Here is a 24728-nt window from a genome sequence, read left to right on the forward strand (position 1 = left end):
GTTACCGCACTTGGACTTTGTCCATATAATTGCTTAGCAATAAAAAATGTGACCGCTTTCCGGGACAGTTACTGAGATAGCAATTACGTGGACGGGCACAATTCCACCGTCGCCGTGACGTTCCCAATTGCGACAACGTCGTTTGCCGTAGTTGCGAGTGAGTGCTTGCGAGGGTGGGCTGGCGATGGTGGTTATAGATCACTCGTGCGCAAGTGAAGGCGGCGGGGAGGAAGCGCGCCGTCTTCCATCGCGCACAATGCACCAGGCTGTGGGGCAGGCGTCCTACTTCGGTGGCTGCCGTGCGAGCCCCATCGCGAAAACGGTCTGCAACGGGGACAGAGTGCACCGAGTGCCGATAGCTTCGTGTGTGCTCGCCGCTTTATTTGCGTTGAAGCGAGAGGCAACACGAAGGTCAATGCGCTCAATGCTGTTGCCGGGCTTCCTCGCGTCAGCGTCTTGACAGCGAGAGTCCGCGGTCATCGAGTGAGACATGTTCATGTCTGTGCACGCGTGACATCATCAGAATCATCAGCCTGGTTACGCCCACTGCAGGGCAAAGGCCTCTCCCATACTTCTCCAACTACCCCGGTCATGTACTAATTGTGGCCATGTTGTCCCTGGAAATTTGTTAATCTCATCCGCCCACCTAACTTTCTGCCGCCCCCCGCTACGCTTCCCTTCCCTTGGGGTCCAGTCCGTAACCCTTAATGACCATCGGTTACCTTCCCTCCTCATTACATGTCCTGCCCATGCCCATTTCTTTTTCTTGATTTCAACTAAGATGTCATTAACCCGCGTTTGTTCCCTCACCCAATCTGCCCTTTTCTTATCCCTTAACGTTACACCTATCATTCTTCTTTCCATAGCTCGTTGCGTCGTCCTCAATTTGAGTAGAACCCTTTTCGTAAGCCTCCAGGTTTCTGCCCCGTAGGTGAGTACTGGTAAGAAACAGCTGTTATAAACTTCTCTCTTAAGGGATAATGGTAACCTGCTGTTCATGATCTGAGAACGCCTGCCAAACGCACCCCAGCCCATTCTAGTTCTTCTGATTATTTCAGTCTCATGATCCGGATCCGCAGTCACTACGTGTCCCAAGTAGATGTATTCCCTTACCACTTCCAGTGCCTCACTACCTATCGTAAGTTGCTGTTCTCTTCCGAGACTGTTAAACATTAGTTTTCTGCAGATTACTTTTTAGACCCACTCTTCTGCTTTGCCTCTCCAGGTCAGTGAGCATGCATCGCAGCTGGTCCCCTGAGTTACTAAGCAAGGCAATATCATCAGCGAATCGCAAGTTAACCTACCATCTACCTACCTACCATCTGATATTGCCACTGAAGTTAACACCGACCAATTTCATCAAATGCTGTGGACTCATATCAGAATTTGACGTCTCTGTGCATCTTTGGTGTTGGCTATTTTTTTTTTCAGGGCTAATTTAATACCTTTGCATTTTGTTTGACATCGTATTGCAATTTTTTATCTTTTTGTGTTATCCTTGAACCCCCGGTGTTTGAATTTTCACACTTCATTCTTATCTTTATTCGAACTTTAATCCACTTCCAATATTGGTGTATGCGTAATTTGTGGTGTTCTTACTATGTTTGCTGAATTGTTTATTCTTACAATTCTTTTTTTCGCATATTCTTATTAGTGTGTTTCGTGCGCCCCCCTTATGCAATACCCTATCCTAGAGGGCCTTTAGGGTATTTGAATAAATAAAATAAATAAATAAATTCTCCATTAACTTTCATCCCCAATTCTTCCCAATCCATGTCTCTGAATACCTCCCGTAAACACGTTGTGATTAACATTGGAGAGATCGTATCTCCCTGCCTGACGCCTTTCTTTATTGGGATTTTGTTGCTTTCTTTATGGAGGACTACGGTGGCTGTGGAGCCGCTATAGATATCTTTCAGTATTCTTACATACGGCTCGTCTACAGCCTGATTCTGCAATGCCTCCATGACTTCTGAGGTTTCGACGGAATCAAATGCTTTCTCGTAATAAATGAAAGCTATATATAAAGGTTGGTTATATTCCGCACATTTTTCTATCACCTGATTGATAGCGTGAAAATTGTCTATTGTTCAGTAGCCTTTACGAAATCCTGCCTGGTCCTTTGGTTGACGGAAGTCTAAGGTGTTCCTGATTCTATTTGCAATTACCTTAGTAAATACTTTGTAGGCAACGGACAGTAAGCTGATCGGTCTATAATTTTTAGTCTTTGGCGTCCCCTTTCTTATGGATTAGGATTATGTTAGCGTTTTTCCAAGATTCCGGTACGCTCGAAGTCGTGAAGCATTGCGTATACAGGGTGGCCAGTTTCTCTAGAACAATCTGCCCACCATTCTTCAACAAATCTGCTGTTACCTGATCCGCCCCAGCTGCCCTCCCTCTTTGCATATCTCCTAAGGCTTTCTTTACTTCTTCCGGCGTAACCCGTGGGAGTTCGAATTCCTCTAGACTATTCGCTCTTCCATTATCGTTGTGGTTGCCACTGGTAGTGTAGAAATCTCTATAGAACTCCTCAGCCACTGGAACTATCGCATCAAACCGATTTTATGGCTTTTTGTCTGTGCCCCTGCTATCTGTACGTTGTATAGATACAAAAAAAGTTCGTTCTTGTTCATATTAGTAATGATATTACCGGCTTTGTCTCTTAACGCATACATCTGATTCTTGCCAATTCCTAGTTTTTTCTTCACTGCTTTTAGGCTTCCTCCGTTCCTGAGAGCATGCTCAATTCTATCCATATTATACTTCATTATGTCAACTGTCTTACGCTTGTTGATTAACTTCGAAAGTTCTGCCAGTTCTATTCTAGCTGTAGGGTTAGAGGCTTTCAAACATTGGCGCTTCTTGATCAGATCTTTCGTCTCCTGCGACAGCTTACTGGTATCCTGTCTAACGGAGTTACCACCGACTTATATTGCACACTCCTTAATGATGCTCACAAGATTGTCGTTCATTGCTTTAACACTAAGGTCCTCTTCCTGAGTTAGAGCCGAATACCTGCTCTGCAGCTTGATCTGGAATTCCTCTATTTTCTCTCTTACCGCTAACTCATTGATCGGCTTCTCATGTACCAGTTTCTTCCGTTCCCTCCTCAGGTCTAGTTCTGACCATCCTATGGTCACTGCAACGCACCTTGCTGAGCACGTCCACATATTGTATGATGCCAAGGTTAGTGCAGAGTATGAAGTGTATTTCATATCTAGTCTCGCCGTTCGGGCTCCTCCACGTCCACTTTCGGCTATCCTGCTTGCGGAAGAAGGTATTCATTATCCGCATATTATTCTGTTCCACAAACTACTAATAACCCTTACCTGCTATTCCTAGTGCCTATGCCATATTCCCCCACTGCCTTGTCTCCAGCCTGCTTCTTGCCTACCTTGGCATTGAAGTCGCCCATCAGTATAGTGTATTTTGTTTTGACTCTACCCATCGCCGATTCCACGTCTTCATAGAAGCTTTCGACTTGCTGGTCATCATGACTGGATGTAGGGGCGTAGACCTGTACAATCTTCATTTTGTACCTCTTATTAAGTTTCACAACAAGACCTGCCACCCTCTCGTTAATGCTATAGAATTCCTGTATGTCACCAGCTACATTCTTATTAATCAGGAATACGACTGCTAGTTCTCGTCTCTCCGCTAAGCCCGGGTAGCACAGGACGTGCCCGGTTTTTAGCACTGTATATGCTTCTTTTGGCCTCCTGACTTCACTAATCCCTATTATATCCCATTCAGTGCCCTCTAATTCCTCCAACAGCACTGCTAGACTCGCCTCACTAGATAACGTTCTGGCGTTAAACGTTGCCAGGTTCATGTTCCATGTTCTATGCGTGACACCATGCTTGTGAATTTAGTAAGCGAATGCTTACATGTTTATACCGCCGATAAAGCTACTGTTCTTACTTCATATAGCAGTGTAATAATTTACAACTGAAATTGATGCTTCACCTTCAGCGTGAATGACTTTTTTCCTTAGTGCAGTAAATTGGTGCAGCAGTCAAAATGAAAGCGTTTCCAAGCGGTTATTCGACGCGCACCTGGCCAATTCGGAGGATGCTCCAACCTGGGACACGATCTCGCTGAGCAGCTGCATGTCCTCGTCGGAGACACCCTCGGTCTCCTCTCCTTCCTGCAAGAACTGCACCAGGAAGTCGGAGAAGGCCCCGCCGCGTGTGAGCAGCTCGTCGTAGGTGCCCACGTCGCTGATCTTGCCGTCGCTGAGAACGATCACCATGTCCACTTGGGGCAGCACGGCCAGGCGGTGAGTCACCAGGATGCGCGTCTGCAAGCACGGGCACGCGTTGCAGCAACGCGGCATGGCACACGCGGTGCGAAGCTGTAGTCGGGCGCGATCGAAACCCCGAGGAGAAGCTGCTGGTGAGCAGGAATGCGCTCAGGATTCCCGTCATGTTTTGGGAGGTCTCTGACGTTGCGGAGTAGTGCTATCGTAGAAAATGCATGCGAGTATTGCCGGGCTAGAATAGTGCAGGCATGCGCATTGTACATTTTTATACTGTGCGTATTTGTCTCACACGTGACATTTTGTGCATCTGTATTGCACTGGTAATGTTTGCAGTATTTGCAAGGTCATTACATTGTCCACTTTTGCCTCTTGTGACAAGTCGGACATATCGTATTTAGACTGCATGTATCGCACATGCGATATATGCATTGTGACATTTGCCATGTGTCATTATATAGTTGTATTTTTATCTTTATCATACGTAATGTATTTCCATGTCACCCCTGCACAGGGGGGCACGGACGTTTTGTTGCTGAAGAGCAGCCTGAAGCAGCTATACGTGTGTGAAGTAATTCTTTCGCGGGCTGTTGATGTAGGATAATGATGAATATTAAGGCGCAAGCACTCAAGAAAGAGGTTCGCAGAAAGATGGCGTCAGCATAGGTTGCAGCCAACAAGGATGCGTGCTTCTTTCCTGGCCCTGATGATGACAAGTGCCCCGGTGTTCGCGCTAGCCTGAGACATTCCTTCTTCGACCATTGAGACACACAAGGAACACGCGCGCCGAATGCGCTCCCTCGCATCCGAAGGGTCCCGCTCACGGAGGGTAACACGGCGAGCGGGTCGGCGAGCGCTCGGAAGTTGCCTTTCGCAGGTAACAATGCTAGTCCAGGAGCCGGTCTACTCGAGTACGCGGACATAACTTGCAAAAAAAATGAAATTCATAATCGACTAGTTAACAGAAATTCATTTATTTAATCTAACTAATTACCCTACGGCACATATTCCAATTTACAAATTCTAACCGGGAAATTCGCAAGGCGTATCCTCTTGGAACGAATCCTCAGGATGACACCAGTTTCGAGATATTAATTACCGAGCTTTGCGGAAGAATGCTTTGGCGTTTCAGTTACTTTTTTGCTTCAATGCATAAAGCGATGTTTTTCAAAGAAATTAAGTGCGACGACAACGCATTTTTAGCGCAAGTTTGACGGCGCATATTTCGTAAATGGTGTCATCCACACAATTATTTTCAATTAGATATGCCTTGCAGTCTCACCATCTAGAATTTGCAAACTGCAATATGTGCCAATAAGGAACTATAATAATAGTAATATTAATTTTATTCCTGCCTAAAAAAATACAGACAGGGAGAGCTGCAGAAACAATCTGTCATAAACAGCTTTTTCTGTTTTCTGTTAATTAGTCAACTTGAATGACGAATTGTTAATTAATCGATTGTGCATTTCATTTTTTTGTGCAAGTAATGTCTGCCTCTTCCAGTAGATCAGCTCATTGCCTAAATTGTGTTGTCTACCACAGGCAATTTCAAAAATTTTGGAAGTTCACCAGAACACCCTGTACGAGCGTCAGAAAAGAAGGCAGACGCGGGGCGTGCCACAGCCAAGATGAGGTCACGTGGGTGGGGGGTGGGGGAGCACCCTTGACGGCCGCCCAGCGCGCGGTGCATGGGAATTTCGCCCCCATCGAAACGTGGTTGCCGCGGCCAGCTATGTCGGAGTGGTGATTATAATTACGAGATGAAGTACCAATATTCAGCGCGCAATTATAAAGTGTAGGTATAGACTGCCTCCAATCCAAGGATACATTAGCAATGTACAGCGGAAGTGTAATTAACCCCGTTATACCACAGAAACCGCTCATGTCCAACATTTTTACGTCAGTTAGTTAAGCGGCACTATAACGTCGACATTAGCGAATGGATTACATTTTCTTCCGGTTATTCAACACGCCAGAGACCAACTAACAATAACACCTTTTCGTTCCCATAGCGACTGTTTCAAGTAATGATTTTTTCCAGGAACAGTCAGACTGCAATAACCTCAACAGCTGCATCGTTCAAGCAGACTCTTGGTCAGCTTTCGTATCCCTTCTTGATGGCTGAAACAATAATTGGTTATTTTTATAGTGACTGTCTATATAATACCTGCGTTGATTGCTCCTCGGTTTCATTTGCACATTTCATAAATAATTTCTTTAAGTTTGTGTTCTTTCTTGACTGTGACATATGTATGTACATATATTTTGTTTGCCATTATGTTGTATTTTCTTTCATGTATTTTATCCCACCCTGCCAAAATCCCCGTGGTGATTGCAGTACCAATAAATAAATAAAAAGTTCGGAATTGCGAGCCACCACAGCCGACAACTCTGTCAGGGAAATTCAACTTCCCTTGTGTAAACAGGTTCTGAAAATAAGCATTGATACGATTAGCATGTCTATACGCGCCATTCGGTGCAATCCATGCATCAGAGCAGCACTACCACTTTGTTACTACCACACCAGTCACGTGCAAACTGCATGTGCACTTATTAGATTGCGTGTACCCTCGACTGGTAAAACTCGCTGCGCAGAAATTGCGGAAAAGTTTACGCTTGAAATTTTGCTGCAAGGACGACAGGGCAAACAAATACGCCACACTTGCGATGCAGTCCACCTTTCTCTTTCGGTACTGTAACAAAATGAATGTATTATCTGTTACTGGAAGTGTCCGGCAGGGAGTTAACTGTAATCTTAATTGGTGAATTTGTTAATTACTCGACTGTGCATTTCAGTTTTTGGTGCAGTTATGTCCGCCTCACCAGTAGACAAGCTCGTGAACTATAATTCTGTTATCTACCACAGGCAATGTTTAAAAATTGTGAAAATTCACTAGAACACCCTGTATGAACGCAGCTATGTCAGAAAAAAAAGGTAAAAGTAAACTCGGGGCTTTTACGTGCCAAAGCCAAGATCTTACTTTAAGGCAGGCCGCAGTGGGAGACTCCGGACTAATTTTAACTAGGTAATTTTGAATGGGATTTTGGAGTTCATTCATTGGTAGCGCTTGCTCGTGTCTGTCCTATCACCCCTTTTCCTTCGCACTTAAACTCTGCTAGTGGTGGTGATTCATAACTTGCAAGAGCGCGCTACGGACAGGATAGGCAAGAATTTTAACAAAGCAAGACTGTCTGGGCCTTTCACATGTCCTCGTATCGGGTACGGGTGGATTCCACTCAACCCTAACGACTCAGTTCTGAGGGCAGCACCAATTGCGGGTGGCACGCCATATCACCAGAACCTTTAGATAAATCAGGGGTGTTCCAATTCTGGCCAGCATTTTAGACAATTTACATGGAGTACTAAAACAGCTTCGAGCCCAAGTACACGAACGTGCCTGGAACTGCCTGAATAAAATTCTTGAGGTGCAAGTGCTTCGAAAAGAGAAAACTAAGAAAAATGCATATTGCTGTAATTAACGCCTTGCGTGGGCGAACCATGAAAACGTAGCTTGCATTAGGCGCCTAAGAAAGCGTAACCACGTATTCCTGCGAGCAACAAATCTCTTTCCTAGCCTTCTGCTCAGCCGCCATTTTCCCCGGAAAGCAATGTAATCTGCATAGTTTTTCACTTCGATGCTGTCTTCGCTAATTTCACTTTTGCCAGCTTCGTCAGAATTGGATCGAGACTTAGGATGGCGGCTGTCCGCTGAGTTGTCTGTTTCCTGCCTACGGCGAATAATGTAACACCCATTAAAGCACAACTGCTGTTTATTACAAATTTTGCGCAGCCGTAGCGGCTCACTTTGGCTCTGGTGCAGATCTGCTGCAGAACTGCGTGTCATTGTACTAAACAATGCCTACGGCTCGTGGCGTACACGTCGTGAAACTAATCCACATACAGCTCGCCGGTGGATGCGGCAACACGCATCTTGCCTCCGAAACTGCGCGATGAAGCTTGCTTTGCCCACCTTGTTTCTCAGAAGTCCCTTGGGGCCGATGACTTTGTCGAAGATGTGCTTGCCGACGTGCGAATCCACAGCGCTGAGGGGATCGTCGAAGAAGTAAATGTCTGAACCACTGTACACAGCCCTGGCGAGGCTGATACGCTGCTTTTGACCACCGCTCAAGTTTATGCCCTGATGAGAGAATGAAGGTGTGCAAGGTGATTAGACAACGTAATAATAGACCACTGCTAACATTTACTTGTGCATTAAAACCGAAACAAAGCGAAGGCGAGGACGTAATCTGAAAAAAGCCTGGTTAAACATCTTCTAAAGATAATTCGCTCTATTTGCGTGCATTTGTAAAAAAACATTTTACAGGGTAGAGTTTACGCGTTTACAAAGAACACTTTGTTGACTAAAACGATCGAGCCATTCTGTGGTGCTAACATGTTTCCTCGTAACATAGCATAGCTGTGTAGGCCAGTTGGTGATTCATGATTTTGGAAAGTTACTGCAAGTAAAACACGAGACTTGTAGAAAGAAACACGAAGCGGTATTGACAAATAATTTAATGAAACGAACGCCAACCTTATACGTGTGCAGCCGAAAAGCAACGTTAAAACCCTAAAATATACAGAGCCACCTTAAAGAAGGGTGCTTTACAAATACTAAGATAAACGCTCAGGGATTGAGGCACCGAGGACGTGCGTGTCGGATGGAAAAAAAGAGTTCTTTCCGAGAAACCGCAACTGCCTGCGAGCTAACGCAATCACCATCCTTTAAAGCGTCGCATGGCCACCCTCTCTACAATCTCTTTCCAGCTGGCCATTTTTTCTGCCAATAATCTATCTTTGAAAACAAAGAAGAGCAGCCCAAGCAACTACGCCAATTAATAGCCACGTTCAACGCTCCAGCAGCCCTCAAGGAACGTTCATGCTCGTGCAACCGAATGTTAATGCGCCTACCGGTTTGTGCAATGCAGTATCTGCCGCTCTTTAGTGGAATCTTGTATATGACACGTGTCGTGCAAGGCACACGCGAATTGGTATGCTTGATTTCACAGGATGCCCAGCCCGTGGTTCCCCTTTACCACCATGCTGCACAACCTCGAAAGTTTCCGAGGTGCTGAAAAGGCATCAACCCCATATTTACGAGAAATCTTTTTAAGATGATTGGAGGCCTTACTGTATACAAGGAAGTACTGCACAATTCTTACTAGCCTGTTCGTTAGAAATTGATTGTTTGGTCTTTTTTCCGAAGATTGACAAGCAATTAATCGGCAACTGGAAGCAAAAAGGTAGGAAAACCAGCATTTTCCAGATATGCCACTTGAAGTTGAACTAGAAAGCTGTTTGTGGTACATGATTTTAATAGCGCTGATCCCCAACATGATGATGCCCTTTCAGCACCTCGGAAACTTTCGAAGTTGTGCAGCATGGTGGTAAAGGGGAACCACGGGCTGGGCATCCTGTGAAATCAAGCATACCAATTCGCGTGTGCCTTGCACGACACGTGTCATATCCAAGATTCCACTAAAGAGCGGCAGATACTGCATTGCACAAACCGGTAGGTGCATTAACATTCGCTTGCACGAGCATGAACGTTCCTTGAGGGCTGCTGGAGCGTTGAACGTGGCTATTAATTGGCGTAGCTGTCATTGACCTGCAAGGCGTTTATCGTACATGGTCTGAAGCACAGCGGTTTCAGTCTGATGACACGTTAGCATGAATCCACCGAACAGCGGTGCCCAGAGAATATGGCCACTACAGCGCAAAATACGACGTGACATGTTCCAATTTTCTCCTAGCGAGCGGGCGGGCCTCATTTTTTCCCTTCGTCCATGGTCACCAGCCAGCGGCGAGTACGGAAGTCTCCGCCGGCGCCCTGTTTTCCCCCGCCACCCGTGCCACACCTGGTAGGAACCCTCTCGTTAACCTATTCTCTTCGGGGAAACACTCAGTGATGTCAACTAGCTGTACAGCGGAAGTGTAATTAACCCCGTTATCTCACAGAAACCGCTCATCATGTCCAAAATTTTTACGTCAGTTAGTTAAGGGGCACTGTAACGTCGACATTAGCGAATGGAGAACATTTTCTTCCGGTTATTCAACACGCCAGAGACGACACGCCAGACACGCCAGGCCTGCTCAAGGTGTCCGCTTGAATGGCAGTAGATACTGCCCGAGTGTGCACGGGGTGGCCGTCCACTTGAGCGTGCACCGCGGTTGATGGGCAGGCCAACCGCGGGCTCGGTGTGTGCAGGCGTAGCGCCGTTGGCACACCCTTATCGTTACACTGAATAAAGGGGCTAATTTACGCCTTGATCGCGGCACCCTCTACTGACAAATGCATTCCAGGTGCTCCTTAAGAACGCCATCGAAAATAAGATACCAGTGCAGCAAGTGCACGCAATGATGCAAGCCTACTGTTTTTTAACGCTTCAGTAAAAGCACGTAAGTGGCGGATAGCAAGAGTTGGGTTGCGTTCGTGTGAAGGTCTACCAAAGTGAACGTCACGCAGACAGAAGGGACACCGCCACTCTCTGCGGTCGTACGCATGAAGCACCGAGCGTACCTTCTCGCCAACCTCCGTGTCGTCGCCACCGGGAAGAATGTCCAAGTCCTGCTTAAGGGCACAGGCTTCGATGACCTGCTCATATCGGTCGCGGTCGAAGGGCTGACCGAAAGTTATGTTGCTCTTCACGCTGGCGTTTTGAATCCAAGCTTGCTGAGGACAGTAAGCCACAGAACCCTGCGAGCAGCAACATGCAAGCACTGGTGTCATGCACTCTAAAAGAAAAAAACTAACTTTTGGGGTGATCATCATCATCATCATCATATTTTATGTTCACTGCAGGACGAAGGCTTCTACTTGCAATCTCCAATTACGCCTGTCCTGCGCCAACCGATTGCAGCTAGCAACCGCAAATTTCCTCATTTCGTCGCACCACCTAGTCTTCTGCCGTTCTCTACTGCGCTTCCTTCCTCTTGGTACCCACTCTGTCACCATAATGGTCCAACGGTTATCTAATCTGCGCATTACATGACCTGCCCAGTGCCATATGTTTCTCTTAATTTCAATTAGAATATCGTTGATACCCGTTTCCAAATAGCGCCTACGAATTTTCTAATTTCATCGCCTCACCTACAGTCTTCGGCCAAAATTCTGGATTCAATCCCGTAACCTCGGGTTTAGCAGTGCAACACCACCGTGGCGGTTGTCTCGTGCAATCTTCGCTCGCACCATGGCGCACCGTAAAAAACCCTAGGTATCGATGCGGCCATCAAGTTCTAGGTTTTATACTAAAATACAATAGCCTCGTCTAGAGCTTGCTCACATAGCGTGCTCAAATTTAAATGTCTTTAGGGTCAGGTCAACTTCCAAGTTCAGATAATGCAAATGCCTCCACTAAATCGGAAATCGATAATTCGTACAGTTACATATTCGGCTGACTGTGCTACTCCAACTCATGAAACTACCATTTCTCAAAGGGAAGTCCTTGAGAAAACCCACCAGTTAAATGGGGCAAGTGTCAATTTGTGGCGGGCCTGACATTGTGTTCTCAAATACAAAAATGTTCAAGGGCAAACGCGGTCATGGTGGGTCATGAAAATTAAAGACGATGAGCAAAACGAGAACAAAGTAAAAGTGGGAGCCAATGTTTCGACAAGTGGATTTGTCTTCTTCAATGCGACATTACTTTCCTCGGCAGAGTAAATGTTATAGCAATTCATAACCTGTTCGGCAACCTATATTTCGGGTGTCGCACTGGAACCCAACTTTATATTTCCTGCATTATAAAAGAGTGCTACCATCGACAGCAACAGATTGTCAATTCTTAACAGTAGGTGGTGACAAAACTGATAACAGTGATGAGTGGCAGACATGGTATTATTCATCTCTGGCTCAAGGCTATATCCTGAATCGATCACATTCAACTTCGGACACAAACTCATGCCCACCGTTGCTTGAAACCAACCGCGCACATTAATTCTAATTATTTCGTGTAAGCGTAGGAAAATCCTTTTCTCGCAAAATTCACTCACATTGATGTTCACCGAGCCCTTTTGTTTCACCATGTCACCAAGGAAAGCGGATAGCATGGATGACTTCCCGGAGCCAACCGAGCCGACGACTGCCGCCAGGGCGCCCTTGGGAACGCTGATGTTGAGATCATCCAGCGCGGGCTGAGAGTGTTTCTCCCAAGCAAAGCTGGCATCTTTGATTACCAAGGGATCGCCTGCAAGGACGCGCAATACCGTGGTCAGAATGGTGACTAAAGTTGTCACCTATCGAGACTGATAGATTCGGCGCGAACCACTTAGTGTGCCGGTGAATTGATAGATTAGTATTTCAAAAATATGGCAGATATGCCTTTTGACAAAACTTTAAGAGTACTAGAAATCCATTAGTGGTGGTTAGCCGTTTTCCTAAAGCGTTCGTAAAGTTAGTCACATCGACATTTTTTCTATTGCGTGCCTGAAATGTAGCCTGTTAGATACCACGACGCGTTCGAATATGCATCAAGTTGCATCAGCAGAAAAGCTCACAAACCTTCACTTGCGTCGTGCTGCACAGCATTCGGGTCGAGCTCATCCGAGCGCAGGTACTTGTTGATGCGGCCCAGAGACACAAAGAACTGAAAAAGAGCAAGCGCTATAACACACGAAAAGCCTACGCATAGCTCTCAACAGTCATGGGTTTTTAGTGAGATATTCTACGATTCCCGAGTTAAAATGCGCTGAAGCACACGTCGTGTCAGACGAGCAGTTTTAATGTGAGCTCATCACTTGGCATTCCTCTATTTCGAAGCTAATTATACACTCAGCTTTGCTTTAACGAAATTTCTCGTGAATTGATTTCGTGCTCTGATTCTTTGCAATATTATGATGCGGGCGTGCTCAGACAAGAAAAGAAAAACGTTCCACTTGGGTTTCCTGGCCGCGGATCTCGAAGAGACGCAACAACGGCCGTAGAACTTTCACTTACTGCAACGCGATGTACTTCTCTCGCACGTAGCCTAGTCGGTTTGTTTTTCTACAATATCAGTAGTTTACGTGTGCAATCATTTAAAGAAATAAAGTGCTTGTTAAAAGCGCATCGTGCCCCAAACATTTTGTAGCTGTCATAGCGGCTAATGAGACGTAGTGAAAATGTAGGCATTTTAGAATGCGAAGCAAATATATTGATTAACAACTAGCTTTCAGTTATTGCTCCTAAAGTTAACGCGCATTGAAAATTTGGTAAAGCGCCTATGGTTAGAGAAGACAGAACAGCGCGGCGGTCGTGGAGCGATTCCATGCGCTCGACTCGCGCACAGCTGGTCACATTGATAACGCGGGCGGAGCGTGACGGAGAGCGAAAAGCAATGGCCTCGGAGAATGCGTTGGTGCGGGGTGGTTTTACTGAAGACACATCCATAAATTTGCGCTTGACGGGGCGGTAGTCGGTGAAATGTGCAGAACGTCTGCGGTAGGAATGTTGCGTTAAAAATATTTGATCCCTAGGTACCAGAACAAGAAAGGACGTCACAAAAGCCACCCAAGATACTAGCCATAGCAGTGAACGTGATGAGCATCGGCAGGAAGGCCATCGGCACGCGAAGAATGTTGAACAGCGAGAGCGACACGAAGGCCTTGTTGGCGTCCAGGACGTTCGCCGGGTCGATGGTGATGAACACGGCGAAGCTCGCAAGGGCCACCTGTTAAGCGGGAGAAGAATGCGTCGTGGCTCTCAGCTAGCTTGGCTCGATTCATTCGTCGGGCATTTCATACGTGTCGTCCAGATTGCCTTCTAAAATATTGAAAATTACAGAAAAAGCAAACAAACCTTGCTGAAGGTTGTTACTGAAGAGGAGGTGCCAGAAACGATACGCTGCAATTATGGCGCACCGCTCTTTAGTTTTTATTGCAGCTTGCACAGAGCCAACACTATCGAGGTTACCTTGACTACAATGAGGCACAACTTGCATAAGCCTTCCTGATTAGGGTTAGTAAATGTGACGTGACAGCTGGAATTCCTTGAAATCGACTGTGAGATTCGTATAAAGTTTAAAATATACAATGTCGAAGGCAAACACGGCTCATGCTACGAATAACTTTTTAAATCCAAGCCAAAAAGCGAAAACACATGTTTTGAAGTATATTGGTCTACACAAATGAAACTGAGCAAGATTTTAATTTCGGAATAAATGTCACCGGAAGTATAGTGAGCGGTATTTTACATATTTCGACATCGGAAATTTACGCACAAACAAAAGCTCCCGAGCACCTGGCGTTGTAGTCGCAATATTGCCATTGAATATTGTTCTTCGGAGCAGATTGAAGCTGGTACACTTCTGGGCAATGAGCGACACTTGCCACCGCATTGCCGTCGTCACCAGAGCCCAGTCGCGCCACCAGTCGCGCGAGGGGTGGCGCGAATTAGCGATATACGCTGGACGAAGCTGTGGACGCAGGATTGCACGGTGACACTGCATAACACTAGGAACGCCTTTGCGGGCTGCGTGACAGTGCCCACAGAAACAGTGTGTGTCTACGTGCGTGTGTGTGTGTGTGTAGATTTTTTTTAATCCTCTCTCACCTATCGCATCCCCTTGCCCCTCCCCCAGTACAGGGTAGCCAACCGGAGATAATCTCTGGTTAATCTCCCTGTCTTTCCTTTGCCTTTCTCTCTCTCTCTCTGTGCAGCAGCATGGTATTTGAGTGCCATTTAGAGAACTGCTGATGAAGCTCCAAAATTCTGGTTTCAGGTGTGTACTTCAAAAGTAACATGAAGTAGCCTGAAATTCTAAAAAGAGCAAACTTGCAATGCGGAATATAAAGTCAGATGCATACAGTTTCGCATTCGTGTGACTTGACATCCAGCCTGAATACATTACGTGACCCCTTCTCAGATGAAAAGAATTAAAAGCGAAGGACCTAGATTGTGACGAGCTGCAAGATAATTGAATTCTGGGTTCCCGTTCGTGCCAAAACCACGATTTGATGTCATAGACGCTAAGCCACCGTGGCGGGTAGAGCTTCAAGAGAACTGAAAAGAAATGAGTTACTATGTACCCGAAAATGTGTGATTGTGTGGCATTGATCATGTGCAGTGATGTATAACATACATGGAAACATAGCTCAGCTGACCGGAATTTGTTCACCAGCACTTCAACACTTTTTGTAAAGTTCGTACACCTGCGCTGCAGACTCCTGGCTCGTTGTTATTAGACGCAGCAACTTCCTCAATTGATATTCCTGGGACCATTAGAAACAGCACAGATTAATGAGATCATCCAGAAAATCATTGCGCAGTCCTGTTCAGCAACGCTGTGGATGAATTGCAAGAAATTATTGAGGCCCATAACCGAGAAAGTGTAGGGTTGAAGTTGAGCAAGAAAAATTAAAGTTCGGTAGCCTGGCGAGGGATGGTCGCCAGTCAGCCTCTGGAATCTGTGCGGAAGCTCTTTTATCTAGGTCAATTACTCGCAAGGGACCCTGATCACGAGCAGGGAATTTACAGAATAATAAGAATGGGTTTAAGGCAGGCATTACAAAATAATGGCCGGAGGCCTTACCGCTATCCTTGAAAAGAAAAGTGTATAATAATTGCATCATACCGCTGCTAACATAAGAGACAGAAACTTGGAGGTTAAAAAAGCTTGACAACAAGTCGCGGAGTGCGCAAAGAGCGATCGAAAGAAAAAAAAAAAACGTCGGGCACAACAGCCACGAAGAGAGCGGCGTGAATCAGAGAGCACACGTGGATAGCCGATATTCCAGTTGACATTAGGAGAGAAAAAAAATGGATCTTGGCAGGTCACGTAATGCACTGGGTAAATGCCAGTTGCAGAAAGGGAAGGGAAAGGCAGTCGAGGGTATAGGAGAAAATAAAGTGGGGTGAATAAATTGGGAAATAGGCAGGCACCAGTTGGAATCAGCTAGTACAAAACAGCGGGGTTCGGGAGATTGACACTATAGGTGTTCGTCCTGCAGCGGACATAGGACACAGCTTCCATTGGATTATTGTCAACACTCACCAAGAATGGTGCACAGGTGAAGGCAAATATGACGGCGGCGCTAAGGTAGGCCTGCACCTTCAGGGATTGCATCTCGTCGTTCCGGATGCCCTGCACGCGCTCCTGGAAGGACTTCTCCCAGGCATACAATTTGAGCACCTTCATTCCACCCAGGATCTCGTTCATCAGTTTAATACGCCTGTCCTTGTGTTTCATTAGTTGAACCTGTAAAGTGTAGAAAGGCTCGTCATTAGCACGTGGAAATAACCACCCAGGTGGGACACAAAAACGGTCTTGTACCATTTGCAAATCACGCAAAAGAAGTGTTCAGTGGTAATTCAAGCTGTTTCGCTAAGTGCAGTGGGCCGCTTTTGCAGGAGTGCACTAGATGACAATACTTCAGACAAAATCTCTTAGAGACGACCTTATTGAACAACAATGCATTATGTTTCCCTGTTAAATCAATGCAAGTGCTTTAATGGACGTTCAGAGAAAAATCGTAAAAAGGAAAGCTGGTACTCATTGGAACTCCTCATTGCAATGCATTTGCTCGAGTATGCAAAAGAGGGGGAAAGGGAAGGGAATGGCGGATGATGGGTGACGATGACGAGAAAAGGATGATGTAAAACGTAAAGCGAGCAACTTGGTTTACTCAAAGCCTATGGTCCATGCCTGCACTTCCTAAAAAGTCAAGGAAGGCTTTTATGGCCTTAAACTCGATTTAACGTCTGGCCAAGGGCCTAAAATAACGTCCTCCAACAGCGGTGGGCTGTCGAGGCGTGTAATGTCATTGATCAACCTTTGTCGTTCTTCCGCGTAGTCCCACAGTCTCATGCACATTGACAGTCCGGAGACTCGATGCGTCCCACGAGGTGTACAAACCCACGCGTAACCGCCACCTCCAGCCTAAGTCTGTGCACTGGCTCGGCTGCATTTAATTTTTGGTACTAGCCTAAATTTCACGGCAGGGCCTAATCTTTGGAGTCGTCTGTAGTGATTATCCAGATTGTCTCAGTGCTTCTCTGCCGCTTTTCGGATGACACCTGAGAGAAGGCAGTTGGCGTCCGATCTTAGGGAAAAAAAAAAACATCGCCCATACACCCAATACAGATGGTAAACCAGCGAAGTTGAAATTTGCGGCCCCGATGCTTGTCGATGGGGTAATTCCAACGGTTTAGTAAACTCTTAATTATTGGTTACGTATTTGTGTTTCTTAGGGTTGAGCACACGTTTGGCTTGGGTTTATCACAGTGTTTATTTGAAATGCCGCACCTTGCGCTTCGCACAATCACCATCGTGGAGGGGTGCAATGGGCGGGTCATTGTGCTAATCCAGCGGGCTCATCGAAGGCCGCACATTTTATTTAAATAACGACAGTTTCCGTGATCGGACCACGAGCGCCTAGCGTAAGAAACGCATTCTATGCCTACTTAACACGAACTTTGTCCGTCCGTCACGTAAGACGAGTGCAATAGCTCATACTCCCTTAAACAATGGCAAATACCCCGCAGTAGGATTTGTGGTCAAACCACGAGTGTTTCGCCTAGGCATATACAGCTTCGTTGTAAAAGCAATTGCAACCAGTTGCGCTGGTTCGTTGAGTGCCTTCTTCGCTCTGGCCAGTTCGTTGCCGTGTACACCACAGGGACCGGGAAAAAAATGTAAAATGTAAAAAAATTGAAATGTAATGTGCCAGCCCTTCCCCTCGGCAGTTTGAAGAGCCAACGATATGCAAGAGCTTTCCTTCTTTACAACTCTAAGTTGCTGCACAGCCGACTGAAGCCTATAATTGAGGCCACAATCCAAGCAATTCCTAAGCCGGCAAGAGCGGCTAAGTAATAAGTACAAATGAACGCAAGAGGTATAATGCGACATCTCAGCATGCTAAGATTCACTAAGCAGTGAATTGTGAGGGCCTACCAACCTGATACTTCCTGATGTAAGCGGTCACCACGCCGTTCACCGGAAGCAAAATGATCATGACGCCAAGGCCACCCAGGGTTGCAATGCCAAGCTGTCCCCAGAGAAGCCAGATGGCGAGACCAATCTGGAGCGGCGTTATCCAAATGAGATTGTAAACCTGTATGTAGTCCATCACGCGCTGCGTGTCCACAGACATGAGGTTCACGATCTCTCCGGTTGTGAACTGGCCCCTCGCGACGCTGGAGAGGGCCAAGGCCTGCGGGGACGAGGAGAAGGGCGGCATCACCGGCTGTCCCGAGGCTCGAAACGGGCCGCTTGTGCTATTCTTGTCCCGGTCGCTCGCTCTGGGTTCTTTAGATTACGAAATATTCACAAAAATAATGCTATTCTGGTTTCATCATCGTAGCTTAGGAGGAATAGCAATTTCAGTTCAATACAAAAGCAAGGTGCCGTCTTTCATACGTAAAAACGCAAATCCATCCATCCATCCCTTCCATCCACCATCCATCCATTCCATCCATCCATCCGTATTTATTTATTTATTTATTTATTTATTTATTTATTTACGTATGTCTTTATTTCTTTATTACATACTGCCAGCCTCGATGTAAGGCTTTAGGCAGGAGTGGGGGTACATGGCAGTACAGTATAGGGATACGGTGTACATTTGGTCCAGCAAGTAGGGCATTAGAAGAGCCCACACAAGACGTACAACGCTACGTACAAACGACGTACAAACAATGCGCCACGACAATGTGAAGCATCGTCAGCTATTGCGGAATGCACTCAAAAAAGAAGACACCGTCGAACACTCAACCACATTGGCAGGAAGGTTATTCCATGTGCGAATTGTGCTAGGTAAAAATGAGCCCTTGAACACATTCTGCGCAAGAACTCTCACACCTTTGAATGAAGAGAACGGGTTTGTCGCTGGGTAATGGAATGAAAATAGGCATTTTTTTATTTCGAGCTGGTTATGGTAAATTAAGTAGAACATTTTTAGTCTTTCCTGGTGTCGCGAACCAGAAAAGGACCTACGGACCTAGTACGGACCTAGTACCCCGGACATAACACTTGATCAGTATCTCAAGCGTCACCATGCGAATATGAAGGCGGTAATCTCACATCCATAGTCTCCTGGACCTCTCATATCACAACCATATGCGCCAATGCATCAAAATCACTAGGTTACACTCGTCGCAACTTGCGTAACTCCCTATCTAACACCCGCAAATTAGCATTCCTAACATTTGTCCGTCTGCAGCTCGAGTTTGCGTCCTCGATACGATCTCCCCATCATAAGTACTTAATCTGCATGTTGGAACCTATCCAAAGTCGAGCTAGTCGATTCATTTCTCGCAACTGCAATCGCCAGTGAAGCAAAACTTGAATCAAACGTGACCTTTCGCTTCGTACACTAAGTACTAGTCGTACCGTGGCACTCCTGTCCTTGCCCCATAAATACTCTTACTGTAGCAACAATGCTTAGGCTAATTTGTACATAGTTAACTTTCTGGCAATGGCCAGAGAACGACCTCGACACGAAGACAAAAAAAAACGAAAGAAATATTGTGCTGGTACCCCAATTTACTTGTCGCAAAGCGAACTTGACTTTCTAAAAATACATGTTTAAAAATTGATATGTAGTGGTACTTGTATGCGTGGCAAGCCACGTGTTAATTATTATCGGCAAAAGAAACTTCACGCTGTTAGTGGATTTTCAGCATGTGTGGGCCGTTTCCGGAATAGGTTAAAAGTTGGTGCTTGTGGTCTACATTTCATGTGTCAACGTGTCCTTGTGTTTTTCGCATTATTGCATCAAGATTATCCTTAAATACACTCATCAAATTATGCAATCACGCTTATGGCCGGAACATGCATGATGTACATTTCATTTCTTCACGACGACGGAATGATGAAATAAATTTTACTGGCATTTATGGAATCGCAGATGCGTTTAATTTCTCGGGATTGCCACGAGACATTCGCTTGTGGAATTTCCGACAGCACTGCCGCGCGAACGGACAAACAAATTTAGGGGACTCCTGATCCTGAATTTTTTGTCGAAATTGTGTTATCAGTATGCCGTGTCTATGCATCTGGCATGTGACGTCATGCTGGTTTATTTTCTTTCCTTTATGCTTTTTTAAACGATACTGCATTTCGACGTTGTTTGATTATGTGTGGGAGCAATGCTCGTGACAATTATACATTGCTCTTTGCGTGAGCCTCCACTGTATTCTGGTATTAAGTTAGTTGGTCCTCAGTAGCTTTTTTATAACCCTGTTTTGCATTATTGCTTTCTAACATTTTTTTTTATAACGTGTCTCAGTGTACTTCTGTATTTCCTTACACTCAGTCTTGAATGTCTTTCAGAGAAAAGTGGGTGTGAGAAGGCAAAAAAAGCTACTGTTATACGCACGACAGCGGTTGCGGGCTAGCTGGAGGTGCGGTACGGTACGTTTCGGCTATTTCTGAAAAATAAATACCACGCAAATTTGTCAAGCGCACAACTGACGCTGGGCACGCAGAGGCAAAGCCCCAATAAATCATCGTAGGGTCTCGGCGACACTACGGAGGCCGTCGCACGTCAAACCAACACTTCTGTGCCCGCCGTGGCCTTGCCGAAGTCGCAGTTTTGACCCCTTCTGCGGCAGCCGCATTTCGACGGGAGCGTAATGCGAAAACTCGACGGGCACCTAGTAATCCCTTAGGCGGATGAATGCGAAAGCATTGCGGCCACCTCAGCAGAAGAGTGGCGGCGCGACCAATGGTGTTGGTCACAAGGTGTGCACAACGCAAGGTCGTTGGTTCGACTCCCACCAAAAGTTGAGGATTCGAGTGCCTTACATCAACTCAACACTCCCATACTGGACTAAGCGTCGAAGAAATTGAACATTTGTGCCAACATCGCCTCCAATTATCGTCAATCAAAGCGAACAAAGCTTCGCTTACATCGATTGCCGCAGTATGTAAGTATTTAATACTTATTTAAAAGTATTTAAAACAAGTATTTAAAACAGTATTTTAACGCAACGTATTTTTAATACGAGTATTTAAAACTACGTACTGTTAACTGCGCAGTCGCCGTAACTGTACGATAACCACTTCACACGGATGAAAGTCGGCAAAAATAATACCAAAAACAAAGCGAGTAAATGAAACAGACTGAGGAACAGCGCAGATGCCGAAATTCATAGGGGAGACCATATTCATCAGGAAAGGTTTCTGAGGCGTAGAGAAGATTTATATCACTGCGCGATTATGCCACGGAACGCATACTGAAGAAAGTCGCAAGCGTTCTGACTGAACAAGCGATTTCTCATGATAAGTGCCCTTATACAATGGAACTGTCGTGTCCAACAACGGCGAACAATTGCGCACCTAGACGCGACCCGTAATACGCGCTTCGGTAGCTGTTATATGCCCTCGCATTTAAGCATCGCCCCGTGTACTCCAGCCCGCAGCGCGACTTGGTATACAGCGCCACTTGAACGTAGAACGATTCTTCTGAGGAGCTTAATGGTGCAGTCCTTATTCGAAGGAGCCAGTAGCTTGTCCACCTTCACGTGGACCGCAGTACAGACAAGGCCACGCTTATTTGGTGCATTGAAGACCACTTGTGCACCGAAACGGCAGCCTGAATTGTATTGCGGTAGCAATTACATGGATACTCCAGGCGCATTTCTGCCACCGGCATCGCCGGGATGTTCCGCAGAACGCCCGAGGGCGACAAGCAGCGTCGCCGCGCGTGCGAGTGGACGATCGCGGGGCTCCGCCTGGTCTTCCGCCGCGCGAAAGGCTGCGGGGGGGGGGGGGGAGGGGACGCTGTTCTCCGGCAGGGACTTCGCATTTCGCGCGTGCAAGCGACTATCGCGACTAAATCTCGCGCGGTCTGAGGAGGAGAGAGAGAGAGAGAGAGAGGCAGGGCACCGGCAGCAACTGCGTACTTTGGGCGGCCCAGCGCGCCCGCCCTGGCTGTATTGAAAGCGATCTGCAGACGGCGCGTATACCTTTGTGCGCGATGTGTTCTCGCCGCACAGTTCGCGTTGAAGCGATCGCTTCCTCGCGCCATTTTTAACGCGATAGCGTTAAGGAGCTCGTGTCGCAGAAAAGCCGGTGTCGTCGGCGTCGGTGTCGGCGTCGGTGTCGGCGTCAGCGTTTTTGCGGCGTTGACCATGAGCGATAAATCACGGCAGGCACTCCATAAATAAAAAGCAACTTCCAAGATGGTCTGGGTGGGAATCGAACCAGGGTCTCCGGACTGTGAGACGGAGACGCTACCACTCAGCCACGATTTCGATGCTTCCAAAAGGTACAAACGCGCCTCTAGTGAATGCGGTGTTGCCTTCGAAACGAGCCGTGGAAAGTTATACTGTGGTGTATATAGGTAATTATGAACATGTAACTTACAGAAGTCGCAATTACACGAGTAGCGAAGTGCGTTTCGCTGCATTTCTTCTGCGCTTTCCGCACACGGAGAGCCATCTTGCGGCAAACACAGAAGAGCCCCTCCTCTCCATGTACGGCGCTGCCCCGACAGATGGCGCGCCACGCGCGCATTGGAGCTGTCGCGGTTCGGACTCTCTCCCCATGACAACGCTTCGCCTCGCTCCCTCCGCAGAATCAAGCGTCCTTCCTTTCTTTAGATCACTATCTCTCTATCTCTCTGCCCGTGCCGATCACGGCGTTTGGCTGGCGTGCATCATTTCCCCCTCCGGGATACCGAGTTCTTTGGTTCGCTCCGCTTGCTCAGGCGCACGTTTCATTGCTGCGCCGAACGCCGCGTTGCTCGACCATATGGCTCGACACTCACCGCGTCTGATGCGGGGCGCCTCGTAAGTGATGGCTGCCCTGTAGCCCATTGTCTTACACCCATTGGCGGGTCGACGGGAACGCTATCGCGTTCCACTCTTGAAGGCGAAGCTTAAGCGTCCTCCAATTTTTTGACAGCGAGTGTCCGCGGTCATCGAGTGGAGCGTGCTTGCCTGTTCGAGCTGACACCATGCTTGTTAATTTAGTAAGCCAATGTTTATGTGGCCGATAGAACTACTATCCTTATTGCAACAGTACCTTGGCTTGGGCGAGTTGGTTCATCTTGACAGTTTTCATAAAAGCGCGCTAAAGACTTAGAAAAAGAAATACACGGGGCGGGCTGGCACCAGTCCTGTCGTGTGTATTCCTCTCGCCTTCAGCGCGTTTTTATTAATATTGTCCTTACTTCGTAGAGCTGTCTACTAATTTCCTATCACAATCGAGGCCAAACTGCGACATTTTTTGGCGACTGTGCGACACTTTGAAGGTATGCGGCATGACTATATTTGTGGCGAAATTTTCGCGAATGCGACGTTATAGTACTACTTATTAGGCATTCCTGCACTTAGTTTTCAAGATTAAATTTTCCCTTCCGAGAAATCGCTTGTTGTTTCTATTGGTCGCTGTTTTTCGCGCTACCTTCGCTTTACCACGGACCCGTACCAGCTCACACAAGTGCCACCAGAAAAACGTGCAAACTTGAAAGGTCGACATGCGACGGACCGTCGGGCCACAGCGAGCAGAGCAACACCAGCGCACGGGGCACGCACCTTCTTGTAGATGGCGTTGATCATGGCCGAGCGCATGCGCATAGAGATGACGTAGATGCGGTAGTCATACTGGCCGTTCAGTATAGACTCCAACATGGCCGAGAAGAACATGGTGAAGGCGAACAGCAGGCCACGCCAAAGAGGGTCGTCCGAGCTCACGAACGCGATCAGCATGCTGCCAGGTGCGACATTGGAGACTCAGTTTAACAACGAGTGGGCGTAGTAATCTGACAGCGCAAGCTGCTTTAGTGGCAGTTTATTACTGGCGAATTTCTCATGCCGATCAGAACGAAAAGAAGAGGGTTAAACGAGGAGCCCAATTTTTACTTATCATATGAGAAGCCAACAAACAAAGACACCAAGGAGAACATAGGGGAAATTGCTTGTACTTACCAACTGAATTAAATGATAAACAACAGCAATGAAAGTGCATGAAAAAACTACTTTCCGCAGGTGGGACACTATCCCCACGTCTTCACATTACGCGCGCGACGCTCTAACCGCGGTTTCCCCATCTACTTTCTTGGGTATTTATGTGTTCTTCAAGAACTAACCTTGGGAGTGTTAGCCAGCGTCACCACTCCCAAACATTGGCGGTGGATGTGGAACAATTGGTTAGAGCATGGCACGCGTAATGCGATGACGTGGGATAGTTTCACACCCGCGGCAAGTTGTTTTTTCATCCACTTTCATTGCAACTATTTATCCTTTCTTTAATTCAATTAGTAAGTACAAGTGATTTCCCCCATGTTTTACTTTGTGTCTTCGTTTGTTGGCTTCTCGTGATATAATGCTGACAAGGTAGTTTTAAGTATATTAGGATGTTCATTTAACATTTACGAGGCACCCAGAACAAGCACTTCGCATGAAAACCAGAAATTATTCCGCTTAGTGAAGAAGACTCTTTGCGATAATTAATTTGCTACCCCACCAAGTGCGCATCCATGAATGCTTCTTTACCGCGTTTTCTTTTACGTCTCCCGTGGATCATAATTCACTCAAATGTTGAA

The 24728-nt window shown here is 46.6% G+C and overlaps 1 protein-coding gene across 1 annotated transcript in view; it reads right to left on the reverse strand.

The window, feature by feature from the left end:
• The window catches only part of LOC135901675 (multidrug resistance-associated protein 1-like), a 140517-nt gene that overhangs the window by 69490 nt on the left and 46299 nt on the right, over nucleotides 1-24728 (reverse strand). Inside the window, exons 9-17 of the mRNA XM_065431518.1 lie at nucleotides 23719-23893; nucleotides 18135-18389; nucleotides 16232-16435; nucleotides 13763-13909; nucleotides 12763-12847; nucleotides 12255-12448; nucleotides 10783-10959; nucleotides 8233-8400; nucleotides 4056-4300 (exon numbers count right to left, since the gene is read on the reverse strand). Coding sequence (XP_065287590.1) covers nucleotides 4056-4300; nucleotides 8233-8400; nucleotides 10783-10959; nucleotides 12255-12448; nucleotides 12763-12847; nucleotides 13763-13909; nucleotides 16232-16435; nucleotides 18135-18389; nucleotides 23719-23893 — 1650 coding nt within the window. The remainder of the gene's footprint in view (nucleotides 1-4055; nucleotides 4301-8232; nucleotides 8401-10782; nucleotides 10960-12254; nucleotides 12449-12762; nucleotides 12848-13762; nucleotides 13910-16231; nucleotides 16436-18134; nucleotides 18390-23718; nucleotides 23894-24728) is intronic.

The sequence above is a fragment of the Dermacentor albipictus genome, unplaced genomic scaffold (assembly GCF_038994185.2).
Source record: "Dermacentor albipictus isolate Rhodes 1998 colony unplaced genomic scaffold, USDA_Dalb.pri_finalv2 scaffold_16, whole genome shotgun sequence".
NCBI lineage: Eukaryota > Metazoa > Arthropoda > Arachnida > Ixodida > Ixodidae > Dermacentor > Dermacentor albipictus.